Consider the following 18,317-nt stretch of genomic DNA (forward strand, 5'->3'; position numbering starts at 1 on the left):
TTAGTAAAATATATTACAATAGCCCCCTGTAGTTCAAACGTACCATGGCGCTGAAGTCGCGCACAGAGCGAATAGTAGCTATGAGCATGTATAGTGGCTAGTGTCAAAGCATACCACAGCTGTGATGTCATTTAAACCCGATTGGTCCAGTAGTTTGGACATTGCGTTGATAGATCGGTCAATCAGTCACCTTTGCCTTATATTTATTAAGAGTGTAATACGTAGAACACTTCGATCACTAAAAAAAGAATAATGATGATCGAAGATAGCACCTAACAATTAAACCAAGAATATAACATCTAAAATGAAATCACTAGTAATATTATACCTAAATGCGAATGTAACTTTGTGTATGTCTCTTATTCACGCTGAAGGCACTGAACTTATTCAGATGAAATTTAGTAGGTACAGAGATAATTTGAGACCCGAAATGAACAAAGTATATAGATAAGAATTCGAGTTATTTTACAGTATTAACGATTGAAATTATAACATGTGTAAAATAACGTGTCCACTTCCAACCTACTACTGTGTACTTTCTGAGTTTAGAAATAAACTTAATGTAGTCGTCTACGAAACAATCTGCCGCAATAGCATAAACGTTTACAAGAAAGGACATATTATTTTCTCGTTCAACTACTTAAGCTTCACTCGACGTGGCTTTTATCGAGGTCAAAGGCTCAGCTATTATGTTACAATTTTTGTCATTAAATTTAATACGAGTGCTGGATGACATTGAAGTTTCTCTTTCAACTTCACAAGGGGCCACGATGCGACAAAAGTTTCATGTGCAGTAGCTGTGATATTTAATACCAATTACCTGTCTAATATTAAATTCTCCACAATGTTCGTTCTCATATTATACTGCGAAACAGCTCGACCGATGATTATGAAATTTTGTGTGCGTATCGGTAAGATCTGTGAATCGATCAAATCTTTTTTTTTATACCAACCATATAAAAACGTTTGTTATAGATTCGAACAGAGACTGTTCATTGCACAGATAACACAGACAACCACAGAGTTTCTTATATAATCCGTAAGTGGCGCTTGTAACTACGTATGTTATATTTTATTACTAATCAAGGTTAAATAATAACCAAATAATAAGAGTAAATCTGAACAGCGTTTGTCGGTCAACTATTATTATATAAAAATAAACATATATAATCTATAAAATGAATACGCAGGAGTACAAAACCAATTCAGGACACATAAAAAATTCATCTAAACAAAATAAAACATACTACGTACTAAAATCTCAGAATTATATACAAATGAAAATATACTTATGAAAATTCAGAGTAGATTCTGTTTAAATCTATTGTGATATAACTGAGGCGATACGGGATTTCATTCGTTTCATTCAATTATTTCAAGTGAACAATTTCCTAAGGCAGTTGCGACTGAGTTAAGCTTTGGAAAAATAAGCAATTTGTGCACATAATTTTGTATAATGTATACGCAACAGAAAGAAGGGCAAACTAAAATATCTCACGACTGATGTTCGTCTCACGCAATGTTCGCATTATAAGTTCAAAACGCAATATGAATTAAAAATTTGTATCTGTTCATCCGCAAAATATGTTAGTTACGAAAATAAAAACATATTAAAAGATTTTCATCAACATAAGTTCATTTCTTAAAAAATATAAGCCGTAAGTAATTAAAATATCGTATGTGTAATAATAAAGCTAATTTCAACTGTGCGAAGTCGAGCTGGTGATAGCTCAATAATAAGTTTTAAATTATTTGACCTTTTTTGTTTTGTAATCGAAATTTGGATGTGGGTATATGCCTATAAGACAACAATATATCAAACTCTTAATCGTTATTAACAAATAGAATGAACAGTGCCGGTAGTGTGGGTAACCGTTCAGTACTTTATTGTACATAATATTCTGATAAAATATTTACCATTAAACACGTTTAAAAAAGTGTTTTCTTTGCAAAATGATTTTAGCTAAAAGTCTCTATCTCGAATTCATAACTAGAAACGCGAGAGTGAATGTTATGTATGTCAAATATACCTTTTAATTTATTTTGACAGAAATACAGATATATTTTATCTGCCCAAATCTCCTCATATTTGATGTTTTATGATATTTTACAACCCTGATGGTTGTAAAGTTTCAATATGTTATATGAGTTATAAAAAATCAATCCTTACTTTTAGAAAAAGACATCGTTGTACACATTCTGTTTAAATTGTATTGATGATAAAAGTTAGAACGTTTATAATCAACCGAACATAATTCATCAACCTGACATAATTAATTTGACATTTATTTTTTTGTTACTCGAAAACTCTATCTTTTGGTTTCAATAGGAAATTGTTGGTCTATTGATTCCGTGTCAAAATTTGGTAGAAACTACATCCCCGGGATGTCAGAGACCTTATTTATAGAAATGATTTGTTTTACTTATTGAAGTGAAACTTCTTTAGAATCGTTGTGATTTCAAACCTGATGCAACGGAAAAACGACAGGTAAGAGACACAAATACAAAAATGTGTAGAATGAAGCCGGCAAAGAATGAGACAGAAATATACATACTATTTTATATTTTATATATATCTCATTCTTTTGTCGATTTAAGTTTCACTTCTAGCGTGTGTGAATCGCACACACACCTTTTTTTTAAGATACTAGACTTATGTAAAGAAAAAAAAAACAAAAGCATGATGTAAATGTGTCTAACCCGTGAACACTAAATATCTTGAAAATGTTATAAGTAAAGACCTCACAGAGGTTTGTGTATGTCTGCAGTCAATTTTATTACAATCTTAAGAATGTGTTCTTATTGTGGATATTAAATTTTTTAGTACATGCCTGAAATTGGACTGTTTCCCATTTCAACTATTTTTGTGAAAATGTAATGCTATGTTCTTTTACAAGGCTAGATATCTATGAACTAATCAAAATTGTTGCGTTAAAATGTAAGGGAAAAAGTTATTGTCGTATAGCATGAACACAATAATCTAGTACAGATAATCTCCCAGCTCTGAAGTCCCATCATTAATTAGCTCAGTATGCAATCGTGTTGATTCCAACGCAAACACGTGCTCACGAGATCTGCCTGTTTGCCGAGCTAACAGTCCGACACATCTTCACAAATTAATTCGCATTTATAGTCACATTCGTTTGTTTTAAGATGTTATTAATCTATATTGGTTTTATGAGAAGTTATGGAAAGGTCCATATTTTTCTATTTTCTCCTCTTAGAAAATTCATTATATTTATTATGAAAAAACAATCTATGTTTAGTCAGTTAAATATTTTAAAGTACCATGTAAGGTTTTGAGGTTTTGGATTTAATAGTAATATGCGTGTATTTACATATATAATAATAGTAATGTGAATTTGTGTTACGAATTTATTTAGTAAGGAAAGCCAACAGTTTTTAAGACTAATACAATAACATAAAAAATATACAAAATTAAGAATTAATACATACATATAAAAGTGCAAAAACTACTTACATGCTATACAAAATAATAACGGTTTAGAAAAGGTTGTGAGGAAGTAATCTCTGGGTATATTAAAGTGATTTTAAAAATTATTTTACCAATACATAGCCACGTTACCTGAGAATATCATGGCTCACGCGGGCGGAACTGGGACGCGCAGCTAGTCCTACTCATATTATAAATGCGAAAGTTTGTGAGGATAGATTTATATGTATGTGTATGTATGTTTCTTACTCGTTCACGCAAAAACTATTGACCCGATTGCAATTAAATTTGGTACATAGATAGCTGGACAGATGGAATAAAACATAGGCAACTTTTTATCCCGATATTCCTACGGGAGACAGACTTACGCGGGTGAAACCGCGGGGCCGCAGCTAGTACTCTTTTTTATTAGGTAAATCTTTTATACTACCGTCAAAAAATTAGACAATATAAGGTAATATTTTCTTATTCAATGTGAATTCATGAAGACTATAAATCTCGCTCAACAAGATGAACGTGTTGAGTTCTATTTCTAAGATAACTTTTATATTTACATGTTATATGTGATTACATTTACTGTGTATTTTTCGTTAGTTTATTTCTCTTACTTTTTTATTTATTTTATTTCTTTTTGTTCATTATTTTCTTACACAACTTTTCTTCTCACGGTTGCCTGGAAGAGATTGCTTTTAAGCAATAAAGTCCCCTTTTGTATTTCGCCGTGTTATTCAGTCAGAATTTATAAAATTAAGTAATAAATACTTTATTTTATGAGTTTTGGGTCACAATAAAGTGTTATAAATAAATATTAAATAAATAAGAAAGATCTCCTGATGTACTATGTACTTATTTTAAAGGGTTCTTTTTTACTACATAACTATGGAAATAAGAGTATTCAACAATGTTTGAAAGCCGAAGTAACGTATAAAACTTGAAAAGAATGACCTTGAATTGATTTGGTGTTAACTACTGAAGCAAGCGATGCTAAATCTTTTATATAACAGTTCTGAATAAAGAACCACAACGCACTTATTATATCACAGACTGATTATGATTGATGAGACGCCACAGAGTATAAAGGTGTAACAAAATAATTGAACTCTTTTATTCTACCAACGCTTGCCCCGGCTTAAGCTGAGATAAAAAAGCCTGAAGGCTAAAGATGTAGTTTTCCTAATGTCAAAGGAAGTGCTAAAATTAGTTTAGTTGATCTAGAGATTATCCTCCACAACGTCCAAAACTCACAAACCTCTGTATAATATTAGTATAAACTTCAGTTAAAATTATCTTTCCATCCATTCATAATAACTGATCTCGAATTTGACTAAGAAAAGGACGTTCCAAAAGATACATTACATTGGTTGCCTTTATAGGAAGTACTGTTAGAACTTGTTATGTAACAACGAATTATAATATAATATAAATGAGTAATAGCTATAATATATATATATATATATATATATATATATATATATATATATATATATATATATATATATATATATATATATATATATATATATATATAACGATCATTTGAATTGCAAATGTATATGTAAAGATAACATTATTCAATGTTAATAAAGTATTAGAAACTTTTATACGTAAGCTGTAATCTACAAAATTTCTGTTTAAAGAGAAGCAATTTCTCATCTTTAAGTATTCGAGTTTTCAATTTACCTCATAATTTTATGGCTTCAGAGTTCTTCGCTCCAGTATGAAATATGGTCTCCAAATGTTCTTTGTACCATATTTACTATTTAATGCGAACGTGCTTCAAGGTTATCAATCTATCGAAATAATATAATTTGTTCTGAAAAATTATCTCTGTGTCAAATACACGCTAATAATAAATTTTGCCGATACGAAGTCGACCATATCATTCCATTTAAAAATCACGCCTTTTCCTTTTTCAAATATCAATACGTTTAAGTTGAAAACCTTATAATAGACAACGACTTCGCGACACATTTTTTTTATGTGCTAGCGAAATAATGTTATTCGCCAGCCCTACAAAATCAAAATTCAAGGTCAAAGCAACTTGACAAACTGTTATGAAAACAAAGTTGTTGTGCTCGAGAATTAACTTAATTATAAGTTTTGTAAATATCATTAAATCACGCTGGAACACCAAACGGGACTATGAACGCTGTCATATTATGAACGTCATAAATTTAAATAAATTATGTTCTCGAGTAGCGATATTCACTTGTAAATAATTTCAATTTGAATAAGAATGCCGAAGCGTCTCACTAATTTTATTATTATTATACAAAGTTACATTTTAACTTTCTAATGAATCATATTACAATCTTCGTTAAAATAGCACTCTGGATACACATAATGTTCCTAATTTAACTGAGAGTTCTCATTACTGCAAAACTGACATGAGGTACAAAAATAAATCACTTCTCGTAAGGTGACGTGACGTATCATTAAAAACGTGAAACAAAGAGAATACCAAAAGCACTTTCTTGCAATTAACAAGCATTGCTCTTTGGCTCGCAAACGCTTTTAAAATATAGGTATAGATCATACAAATGATATTATTATTACTTTATATGTGGAATGAAATCGATCATTTTATTTGTACTCTCCGGCTTCGCCCGTGTTACTATAGCACTCACGGATAACGAAAATAACCAACGATGAAATATTTTTTTAAAATCGGTAACGTAGTTCCTCAAATTAACGCATTCAAACTCTTCTAGCTTCTAACTTTATTAGTTTAGACTTATGACATAAGAATGTAATCTTCTAAAGAAGATTAGATAACTCATGATCATTTTACAGCCACAGCGAATAATTTAATCAGAAGACAGTCACGCTTGATGAGTAATCTTTTTTATTTTGTAGACTATTGTATACACTTGTATATTAAGTATTCATGTAAGTTTAGTCCAAGAATGGAATTTATGAATGATAGCAATTTTCTGACATAAATTCTCTTGAACTCTTTTAATCTAGCAAAAACCAATGAAATTTATTCAATTCTTGAAATTTGAAACCCGCAACCTCACCATCTGCAGTCAATCAAGCTTCCCACAAACACAAATTTAAATAGATTCTCCAATTGGGACAGAACGCGTAAAAACCTATATTAAATGAAATGAAATCGTACGGGACACTTAATAATGATAAAGTTCGCAATAGTACGTTCATTCGGATTTATCGTCAACCCTTTTGTTTCAAATTTAGCTCTATGTATATATATATAGGGTTTGAAGTTCATGTTACGACCTCTGGGGAGATTGGCATTGTGTACTTTGTACCCTTAGAGATCGGATATCAAACGTTAGATTTTGAGTATTAATCTACGCATAATAATAGCCCTAACGCGTAAGTCGATTTACAATAGAGTTATTGCTAGTTAAAAATACTGTTAAATGTACAGGCATATATCAGCTATTTATTTGCATTAATTGTAATTAATTAGCTTCAAATTGTTCGGTACCCTTGATTTATTTTTGATTTGATTCAAAACATTACCATATTTTAATCTATATTTTTATTTTAATAAAAACTAGATCAAAAATATTATACAGCGTATTGAGGTTTTTATTCATATTTTTGAGATTAAAAATCATCTCATTAAATCTCCAAATTCATACAGAGGAATACGTTTATTCCCGCGCTCCATTTAAATAAAAAAACTTGACAAGTAATAATTCGTCACGTTAGTAATTCCGGCCAAGCTTTTTAATATTGTTAATCCTAAGTCTTTTTAAGCATCGCTATAATTTTTACTCAACACGATAATGAGACTAAAATAAAAAACAATGACTTTAATAATTCCTATATAATTTATGTGTCATAGTAGAAGAGACGTCCCAACTTTTTTTATACCTTGCAAAAATTAGGCGAAGGCAATTATTCGACCGTATTTAAGACATCATCATTATTTTTTCGTTTCAATTAATTTTCCCTTAAAATATACCATAAAAGATGAAAATAAAAAAAGACTTTTTTTCTTTCGTTGTCATTAGATCATGAATTTTTGATCATTAACATTTTCTAGCTTTGCGCAATATAGCAACAACCATATATAAGCAAATTAAAAAAATACAGAGTAAATATTATTTTCCACACAAACGTAATCCACGTAAAGCAATATGGATTGAGAAAGGAATAGAAGAACTTTATGTGAGTACATTATTTTGGCACCTCCGAGACTGGAGGAATTTATTACAGCACTGAATAGGTAGGTTCTAGTTCCTTTGTTTATCTACGCTTAGGGTTTCGTAGTTGGTACTCAATTCTCTGCTTAGCTTTTATTTCTAATATAATAAAATATGAACATAATAGTATCATATTAAATTCTACCAAAACTAATCGTTAATAACACAAACAAAGACCGTCACCAAATTGTTAGAACTAAACCAAATTTGAATGGGCACATGGTTTCATATAAAAAGAGCATCATTAAAATTGGTTCAACCAGTCAAAAGTTCTGATCAAAGGCAAAAGACATACCGTCGAATTGATAACTTCCTCCTTTTTTAATTGGATAAAACCCTGAAAAGGCCAAATACTGGCAACTTGCAAAAAATATGAATTTCAAAGCAAAAGTCATTTATAAAGGCGTTCATTGAATTCTGTTTTAAATTGATATAAATTAATTAACCAACAGTCTCAATTATAAATTGCTTTAAAAGCTCCGGGCGACTCATTGATGTCACAATGTCACTCAGAATGGAGATAAGATATTTTATTTCACTTTTTTCGAATACCTATATCATGACTTATTCTCTTCATGTATAATAAAAACATACCTGAATAAGATAAATTGTTTATATGATTCAGTAAATTTATTTTGTTATTATATAGTTATATATAGCCATTAAACAAGCTAATTTAATAAACTCGAAGCGTCCACTTGTCTCCAGACCGTCAGTCCAATTTAATTAAATATTTATAATGACAGACGAATTAATAAATGCTCAAATTTGACTGTTATTTCAATACATTGCTTCATTTGTAAATAAAAATTGGTTTCCTCTCTATTATAAATATTGATATTATATCTGTTTGGCAATGCTTTATACTTTATTTGTAACTTCTTTTCAATTCAAGAGAATCGGTAACTTTTTTAACCTATAATAGAATCAGCGAACACTACGAGCTAGACAAATGCCCTTTCGAGCTTAGTCCTATGATAAAGTAGTGACAATAAAAGTTAGACAGCTGCTATTCACTTAGCTGCTGCACTAACAATGATGAGTTTTGCAATCGAAGGTTAACTTGATAGAAACTTTTGTCGGGGTTAGAATTTATTTTGAAATCTGTTTATCATTACATTATACTTCCTATTATCTTTCAATTTTTATGCAGCTGAAGATTTTGTCATTCGTCTTTTTAAAACTTACCAAAAGTAATATGATATGGTGTATCTTACTTACTTTAAAACTTGAAATATTTTGGTTGGACATTATTTGCTTTAAACATATTTTATTTTTCTTTTTCTGTAATAATTGATCTTAATTGTGTTTTCTTTATTTGTATATATGTTTATGGAGGCAACTTTAAATGTTTACTACGCAGGTGAAGTCGAGTTTTTTTTATGTCATCGTCGGCAATGCAACTACCAGCTCGGTGGGTCGTCTGATAGCCGTCCATGAGCATCTGGAGAGGTCGATTGCAGACCTTGCGCTGGCAGGTTGTTGACTTCAAATTTGAAAAGGGATTGACGAGAGGAATAAAGGTAAGGACTGGGAAGCGTAAGGAAAAGTATAGGGGCCTCCATGTTGCTTTCTTCCCTTCTTTAAAATCAGTTCTTATAAAGTGGGTAATCCCGCCCACGTAACGCACACTCACCGATCCGTTGTCGGTGCTGAGCAGCACGGGCACGCGCTCGCGCTGCACGGCGGCGACGGCCAGCAGCGGCGCGAACACGGCCAGCGCGACCAACCACAGCGCCGCCAGCAGCGCCACCGCGCCGCGCCGCGACGGCAGCCACGGCGCGCGCAGCGACTGCGTGATCGCCAGGTACCGGTCCACCGACATCGCCGTTATTGTGAACACGCTCGACGACACCGCCACCCCTGCGTAGCCGAGCGGGATTTCTTATAGCGCTCCGACTAGTTGATTTGTTGTTGGCGTTAAATGAAAATAAATAACTCCGCGTGCTTTCAAAAGCAAAATAGCTGCTATAGCTCGAAATGTGATTTTGAAACTCAAAAATCTCCTTATTTTGAAGTCGATTGATAAACCCAAATTTTTCTTTTAGAACTTAGAAATTTATATAAAAATGGGACTATTTTTCATTTTTTGCAATTAAAAAGCAATTTGTCTAGTGATTTGAATATTAGCAACATTTTGTTCCTTATCAAAAACGTAATAATGAATCTGGGTCATTACATCGTTAGCTTTGTTTCTTCCATGATTTTCTTAATTTTTCTGAGTAATAAACTAAGCATTATGGGAATATTTCATGTTTTATGGAAAACGAGCGGTACGCCCCGACTTCGTCCGTCGTACATACATAGTATATAGCCTTTTTCAATGTAATGGGCTATCTAACTCTGAAAGAATTTCTCAAATCGTATCAGTAGTTCCTGAGGTTAGTGCGTTCAAACAAACTCTTCAGCCTTATAATATTAGTATAGATGAAAAAATACGTTTTCGAAAATAAATATATCTATACGAGATATTAATCTGTAAAAGTGTTCTGTACATTGAAAACATTAGAAAAAAAGAAAAATAGGCAGTGCTTGTTACTAGTTCGACGTCGAACCTGAAACTGTGATTAATTTTTTTTGTCTATCTTTCTGTGTTTGATTGAGCATCACACAAAACCTCTATGTTTTCAATGAGTACCGGATAGATTTGTCTAGGTGGTCTAAGAAAGATCTCACCTTACTAAATTTTATCCCAAGTCTAAAAATAAAAATGTATGCCGAAATGAAAATCAAAATAATTTTGATCATTCTGACCCCTCTTGCGACCAAAATATTTTAAAAGGCTTCCTTATTGAATATAAAAGGAAAAGAGTAACTACAAATACTTTATATTCACAAGAATTACTTTAAATGTCTGCCCAATTCCACAAGCTAACATAGTCTTTGATCTGTTACCCGCTCACCCAATTTATTTGGGATTTTTCGCAATTCTATAGTCTATACAAATTGGACGAAATAGTTTGCTTTGACCTCAATCAAAAAATAACTATGAAATATAAAGTCGACATGAATATCGATGATAACTATAAAAACCGTTAAAACCGACATTAATTGCTTTACGAACATGAGATTATATCAATTTATCGCCTCTCATCGCGTTAACTCCGCTATAAATATAATACAACTTAACTGATTCAACAAATGTGTCGGCCATTTCATCTTTTATAATTCTATATATCTATTATCATAGTCGCTAAAAATATATCGTATAACAAAAAATCACAGTAGCAACAATTGCATTAGTCGCAAGCAAAATGTCAAAAAATGGGAAACAATGGTAAAATACATTTTTTATTCGCTGCGAACGTGAGCGTGACAGTTTTACAATTCTTTACAATTCTGTACAATCCCTGTTTTCGTACTAACTCGTTTACTTCTCGGGACAGAAATATTTTCCAAAGGTCATTGGTGTCTGTTTCATTTCAAATTACTTGAAGTCAAATATTTGATTAGAGATTTTACGATCCAGTGGTCGGAATTAAATATTGGCGGGATGGTTAATTAAAACACTTGGGAAAAATCATTTATATTAACAACTTTTATGAATTAATTTTATGAACAAATGTTGGGTTTGCCCTATTCGTGGAATCTTTAGTTAAACTTCTAGTGATTTTTTTTAAATGCATTATTATGTAAACGTTTATATGAATTATATTGTAATATCTGAAACGTACTAACATTTGGGAATCAAAATTCTATATCCGAGCTATATTTTGATAAGAAGATACTTAAACATAATATTATATACGAACAATTCTGAATGTTCTGTACAATACACCACGAACCCTCTCGTAGTATCGAAATTCCTCGTAATGGGTCAATTTATATCTCAATTACGAACCTATTAAAATATATTAAAAACGAGTCTTTATACGAATATCAAAACGACCATTATACTTGTTTTGTAGTACGTTGTGCGTCTACAAATTAACGTCACCTGATAATATTTAGAAATGAAAGTGTTATAAACCCAACGTTTATTAATTCAATTAATGAAAGAGTTCTTAATGCTTTTTGATGCTTAACATATCCAAAAACTAATTATTTCCATGTCTTTTGCTAGCCATAACATAAACGTATTTTAATTGATCTATACATTCTACATTTTCTTTGCTATTTTGGTCCCGTAAATTAAATTTTACAACAATTTATGTCAAAACTTACCCTTTAACCAATTAGAACTTATAACTTTCACATAAAATTCTACAAATGACCTCTCACCTTGTAGAAAGTTAACCGTCTTGCACATGACCTCGCCGAAGTACCACAGCAGCGTGACCGACTTGGAGATCTGCACGGGCATGCAGAACAGCGTCACCAGCAGGTCCGCCACCGACAGGTTCACCAGGAAGATGTTCGTCACGCTGCCAACACATTTGCTTACATTAATTGTGTTCCACATAATCTGTAATATCCTTGCTTAACACAAATACATTCTCTTCTGTTCTAATTCTAAAAGTTTTTACTATAATATTTTGATTAATAGTGTTACAAAGTCTTCTCTTCTGTCCTCTATAACACCAGGGAATAAATCTGTGATTGCGATTGTTAGAAACAGTAACTAATTCTGAGTAAGTGTGCGTACAAATAGAATCTGGGATTACTCCAAGGTAACTGAATATCATCACCTGCTGCTCCCGATCAATCATTGAAACAAATTAAAGATGCATCCACCTTATATCTTATTTCTCCAAGAGTTAATATAAATATGTAAAAAGTAAAAACTTGTTCGTATATGTTATGCTTTTTAATTTATATAGCCTCTAAGAAATACTACATTGCACTGCTATAATTACGAATTACAACCAATAAATCAGCGCTCTCCGTGCTCAATTATTCAGTATGAAATCATGCAAATGGTTTTTGCATCCATTTTGTAGATAAGAATGACCGCCAATATTTTGATGTTTGATATTTATTGGCAGGTGAACATTTTACTCATTTAAAGTTAACATTATGATATGTAAATAAAAAATTGATGTAATTTTTAAATGTAATGCTAACGTGAAGTTTACATTATAGTTAAGAATTTACGATATGGTGACCTCAATATATGTAATTATATTTAATTGTATGCTTTGTGGATGATATTGGCACCTATACAATCTGCAACTACAACAGTTTAAAAAACATGAAAGAAACAATTGTACCAACATCTTCTCAACGATCATTAACATATCATTAAAAAGCCACATCCAATCCTATACTAACACACAACGAATATTTCACACAAAATTCACTCTTATAAGAAACAGCGTTAACAAAATCAGCGGTATCTCGGCCAAAGTTTGTCTGACACGATTCACAGGAACAATACCGCCGAGCCCCGCGGTCAACAATGCGAATTCCCTGATTACACGAAACTACACCAAACTTGCTGTAACTTCGCCAATCGCGAAATGGATTCCATATTTATACGTCATTCCGTTGATTTCGAAGATACCTAAAGTGTTATATTAAGCGCTAGTTTCCAAAAAACGACTTTGATATTACTTTGTATATATATTTATTCTTTTTTTATCATCTCACAATATTCGTATTCGTATTACTTGCATGCAACTTATTTATGTACATATCCTCAAATCCTAGGGAAACCAGTGGGCGTAGTCTGTGTTCCCTGCGAAATATTTGTTTATATTTATACGATAAAAATATTTTTTGATCACAAATTATTTTAAACTACGCAATTAAACTACTTACTAATAATTATACAATATTATATGTTGTGTTGTGTTAAAAACACACACATTATATGCCTTTCATCATTTTAAAATTTTCCGTAATAATTTCATAAAATTTCTAAGTTTTATAAACTGAATTTTTTTAAAAAGATCTATGTAAATATGTTATATACAACTTTTCCTTACTGGAGCCAATTAAAACAAAGTTTTCTAACTGCGGACACAATGTCCTAACAATGACAAAGTTTAGCAGCTCACCTTTACAAGCCGCTGTTAGTTCATAATATTCTTTGCTTGCCTTTTAAAGCGGTTCACATTATTGCTATATCGAAGCACACAACGAGACAGAAATAAAAACGAAAAATGCACGCTGTGATACGGACAATAACCTGAAAATGCTTTTTAGAATAGGATAATAATAGTAAATACGATATGCATTTCACTTTTATACATAACTGTTAGTATTATGTAAGTTCTTTCCTTTTTCTTTTTAACAATATTCATTAAGTAACACACGGACTGTCATCACTCTAATAACATTCTTGTCCCAATAGCACAATATGTACATAGTACACACCGTATAATTTAATATCGATTTATTAAATAAAAAATATTTTTACCATAACTTCTAAATACCTGAAACACATTTGGAAATATAGATGAGGTTGTTTTCGTTCGACTAGGACATTTCCGTGAACCACGTATTATTGTTTTGTTTTATTTAGAACAAATAAAAACTTTTTTGTCCGTCGATAGTTTGTTAGTGAGCATTCCCGGCGCTTGATAGCACATAATGTCCACAGTAATGGGGCATAATTATAGATTGAAAGAAATGCGATTCGCTGCCCTTCGATTTGATACCCGTGGCTTGTCATTTTGAAAACGTTTCGGTCAATGCGTAATTTATCTAGATGTTTTGAACACTTCGCAAAATGTGATCACGGGCATTAACTAAAAATTATAGAATACTAAAAGACGAAATAAGATGCCCAATATATTTGTTTTTGTACGCAATAAAGAATTTTCATTTCATTGTCATAAGGAAGGGTCAAATAAATAAATGGTTGAGTTGTATGTTCATACTCAATTTCGGTTGTTTTACGTACAATTTTATGCAGAGCTTAATAAGATTCCTGACCGTTATCTGAAACCAGCTACGCGGGTGGGCGGCCGCGGAGGGAATTCCATGTTAAATTGACTTTAAAGGGCAACCAGCTACTGGATACGAATCTATCTACCACTGTATGACTAAGTCGCCAATTAATTTTACAGCCTCTATGCACTTTCTTCTACAAATAACAATATTTTATTCTCTTACCTCGAAATGTAAAAATTAATAAAACTTCAAAAAAATTATATACGCAAACTAAAATGTGTTCTGAAGTGTAATTTGTTGAATTGCAAATTTTTCAGGCTCCTAAGAATAAACACAAGTGCATTTTATGTATATAGTGTCTATATTTTAAAATATTCATATTAAAAAAATATATGCAAAACACAAATTAGTATTATTACATCATTCAACATGTTTTCAATCATATATATATATATATAACTAGCTGCACCCGGCAAACGCTGTTCTGCCTTACACTTATCATTTAGGGGTATGAAAAATAGATGTTGGCCGATTCTCATAGATACCGGATAAGCACAAAAAATTTCATCAAAATCGGTGAAGCCGTTTCGGAGGAGTATGGCAACGAAAACTGTGACACGAGAATTTTATATATATAGATTAACTCATACATATCTCACATTTAACAATTATAACAATAGTCGACTAGTTTGCTTCTCCTATAGTTTCCAATGGATGTAGGCGAGCTGTCGCTAGCAGCTACATCGCGTTGGTAAACAGTTTCAATTTCCTCGTAATTTACGTTCACCGTGTAATATTAGCTTATAATTACGCCATTCCGTTGATTTGTTTAATGAAGCAATTTATAAAGCGTAAACACTACTTGTACAGACATAATGGGCTCAACAAATTCTATAATATAATTTATAGGGCCGTTTCAAGTAAAGATACTAATTTATTTATTGTGAAATTGGCTTGTGGAATCGGAATAATGCTGTTGTAAGGTTAATGGTGTGAATCTTTAATTAATTATAATTATATCTTTAGAAAGCATCGAGTTCAATTAGTTGAGGATGCGTATAAAATATTGGTTATGAGGCCTAAAATGAAAACTAACATACTACAGAGTAAGTAAAATTATGAGAAATGATGCAATACCGTAACGTCAATCTATCATACATTGAGAATAACAGAATAAACTGATGGTCCTTAAGATAAAATTGTTTCATTAAATTTAAATTAACATAATTTCAAATGAAGAAGCCTCCTAGTAACAAACTACATTCGTAATGAATAGCTTTGTTAATAGTTTTCAGGGTGAACGAGTATCGCATCGGGCCCACAAGCCATCAGTCAGGTCTGAACAAACACGCTTGATGGAGTACGCGATATCCTTTCGTGTCAATTTGTCTGCTTTGATTGAATTGCAGCTGAAGGTACTAGCATGTTGACTCACGGAATGCTTTTCTATTAAACGCTCAATAGTGCGCGTTCAGATTGATTTTAGCATTGTACAATATGAAAAAACGTTAACAGTTTTAGTATGTTCATTTTTACGATGTTCAGTGTTGATTTCTAATTGAGCAGAAAATCGTATCCGTCTTGAAAATATACGTTACGTCACGAAACGCGATTTAACTAAATAGTTAATAGATTTTATTGCTATATGTTTGTTTCACAAAGCCCACAAAAATAAAATCCGTTACGTAGAAAGATGACAAATCATGGCATCCCATTAATACAATTTAAAATAATTGGATGCAAAGAAGATTTATTGGAATCGTCAAAGAATTGATTAAAATCTCTCCGGAACGGAATTCGCAAAGCCATTGAAAAGCTCTTAATTCCCCCGAGACTGCGAAACAAAGACTTATTCCATATTTGAGAGTTCCGTTGACTTCCGCAAGTCATTATCGTCCACTCCATACTTTATGCCCCACGCGGGACACCAATGACACAAGGAAAAGGTTGTACTCGTAGCTACTACCTCTTAAATTGTGAGAATAATATAAACTTATCAATTGAATGCACATTGCGAGTATCACATGATGATCTCTTTTGCATTTGCGTCATACAAAGATAACAAAATCGCTTTATAATTAACAATTTAGAGCTCAACATGTATGTATAAAAAACTAACATTCTGCCCACAGCTCGACATGCGAAGTCAAAGGAAAACTCGGATAGTTCTCGTTCCTGTGATATTATTATGGTTAAAATTATCTTTGTACGAAATTTCACCAAAAACAATTCAGAGGTTTAGGCGTGAGGAAGAGAAAGACGATCAGATAGAGTTACTTGTTTATAATATTAGTAGGGATGTACGCTATAATATAGACTCTAACTACAAGTATGGATGGTGAGCTTTCAAAACATATTAGTGTTAATGCTTTCTTATTTCTTTTTTGGTAAGGAAATCTCTGTTTTTTTATTTTTTTGTTGTTCGGTAAGTTTGTGTTGCGATCACACGATAAACATTTGTCTATGTCTATGCCAAAAAAAAGAGGCCGAATTGATACAGACGGGAAGAATCGACCCGGCTCCGCCCACCTTATGTAATAAGTACGGGCGAATTATAAAAAAAATGTTAAAGCAACATACAGTAGTACAGTGTACATTTTAAATTATTGGTTCCCCAATTCCAATACTCAAAACCTAATTTCATGTAAATATATATAACTCTCAAGATATGTAGTGTTTCCTCATTGTATCGCCTTTACAGACGTCCCAAATCACCGGAGTGATACCACTCTAGACCAGCGTGGCAACTGGTTCCCATCGAAGCGGCTGACCCCTCAAGCAGTGGTGGTAAGCAGTGGTGGCTCAGTGGTGAGAACCTCGGACTTCAAAATCGATAAGTCGGGGTTCGAGACCGGGCGAGCGCGCAGGAAATAAATTGATTTTTCAATTTATCTGCGCGTGTAGATAACATCACCACTGCTTAAAACGGTGAAGGAAAACATCGTGAGGAAACCGGCATGTCCGAGAATCAAAAAGTTCGACGACATGTGATATCTGCCAACCCGCACTTGGCCAGCGTGGTGGATTATGGCCTGAACCCTCATAGGAGGCCTGTGTCCCTGCAGTGGGAACATATAAGGGCTGATGATGATGATGATGATATATAACTCAAAGGTCAGTCACCTGTAATCAACGCACAGCCCAAACCACTGGACGGATCGGGCTGAAATTTGGCATGCAGACGTGATGTTGTGTGACGTAGGTATTCGCTAAGAAAGGATTTTGATAACATCTACCCCCAAGGGGATAAATAAGGGGTAGAAAGTTTGTACCATGATATTTTTTTCCACACGTGCGGAGCTGCGGGCAACAGCTTGTATACTATACATACAACACAGCTATGTATGTAGGTATGCTACATTTCATTGTTACATAATCTGATTTTTATTTTACTAAATAGCAAATAAACTCATATTGATATTGTACAAAAAAGCGAGGAAAATTATTTCTAATTCTTAAAATATTTTCTCGCGTTATTTTTCAATCAAGCGGTTTATTAACCACGAACGCCAGGGATGTTTGCCGTTGTTTTGACTTGTTTATCTTTAATATTAGGTCACTTATTTACGTTGTTTTTAACTTTCCGGTCACTGAAAATATTCAGACATTAAATATTATCATAAATTATCTCTTACAAGGAATAGATAATTATATTTCGTATTGTCTTTTATCCGAGATAAATGGATTAAAATGGCAAGATACACCTGATTAATAAATTTTTTAATTCAATTGAAATGAAAAACATTTTTTATTATAATTGGAATATTTGTAGAGTAATTGTATGTAAAGGTTTTTTTTTTGTATCTTTGTATCATAGCGGGGAATTGAGCTGGTAGTTCGCCTGATGGTAAGCGATGACCACCGCCCATTAAAATTCGCAGAGGTGTTGCTTCTGCGGTAGTCCTTCA

At 32.4% G+C, this 18,317-nt stretch overlaps 1 protein-coding gene across 2 annotated transcripts in view; it reads right to left on the reverse strand.

The window, feature by feature from the left end:
• The window catches only part of LOC119831315 (neuropeptide FF receptor 1-like), a 64,206-nt gene that overhangs the window by 10,984 nt on the left and 34,905 nt on the right, over positions 1–18,317 (reverse strand). For both annotated transcript variants that reach the window (XM_038354618.1, XM_038354617.1), the window contains exons 3-4: positions 11,854–11,996; positions 9,269–9,495 (exon numbers count right to left, since the gene is read on the reverse strand). In XM_038354618.1, coding sequence (XP_038210546.1) covers positions 9,269–9,495; positions 11,854–11,996 — 370 coding nt within the window. The remainder of the gene's footprint in view (positions 1–9,268; positions 9,496–11,853; positions 11,997–18,317) is intronic.

This window comes from Zerene cesonia, chromosome 13 (assembly GCF_012273895.1).
Source record: "Zerene cesonia ecotype Mississippi chromosome 13, Zerene_cesonia_1.1, whole genome shotgun sequence".
NCBI classification, from domain to species: domain Eukaryota; kingdom Metazoa; phylum Arthropoda; class Insecta; order Lepidoptera; family Pieridae; genus Zerene; species Zerene cesonia.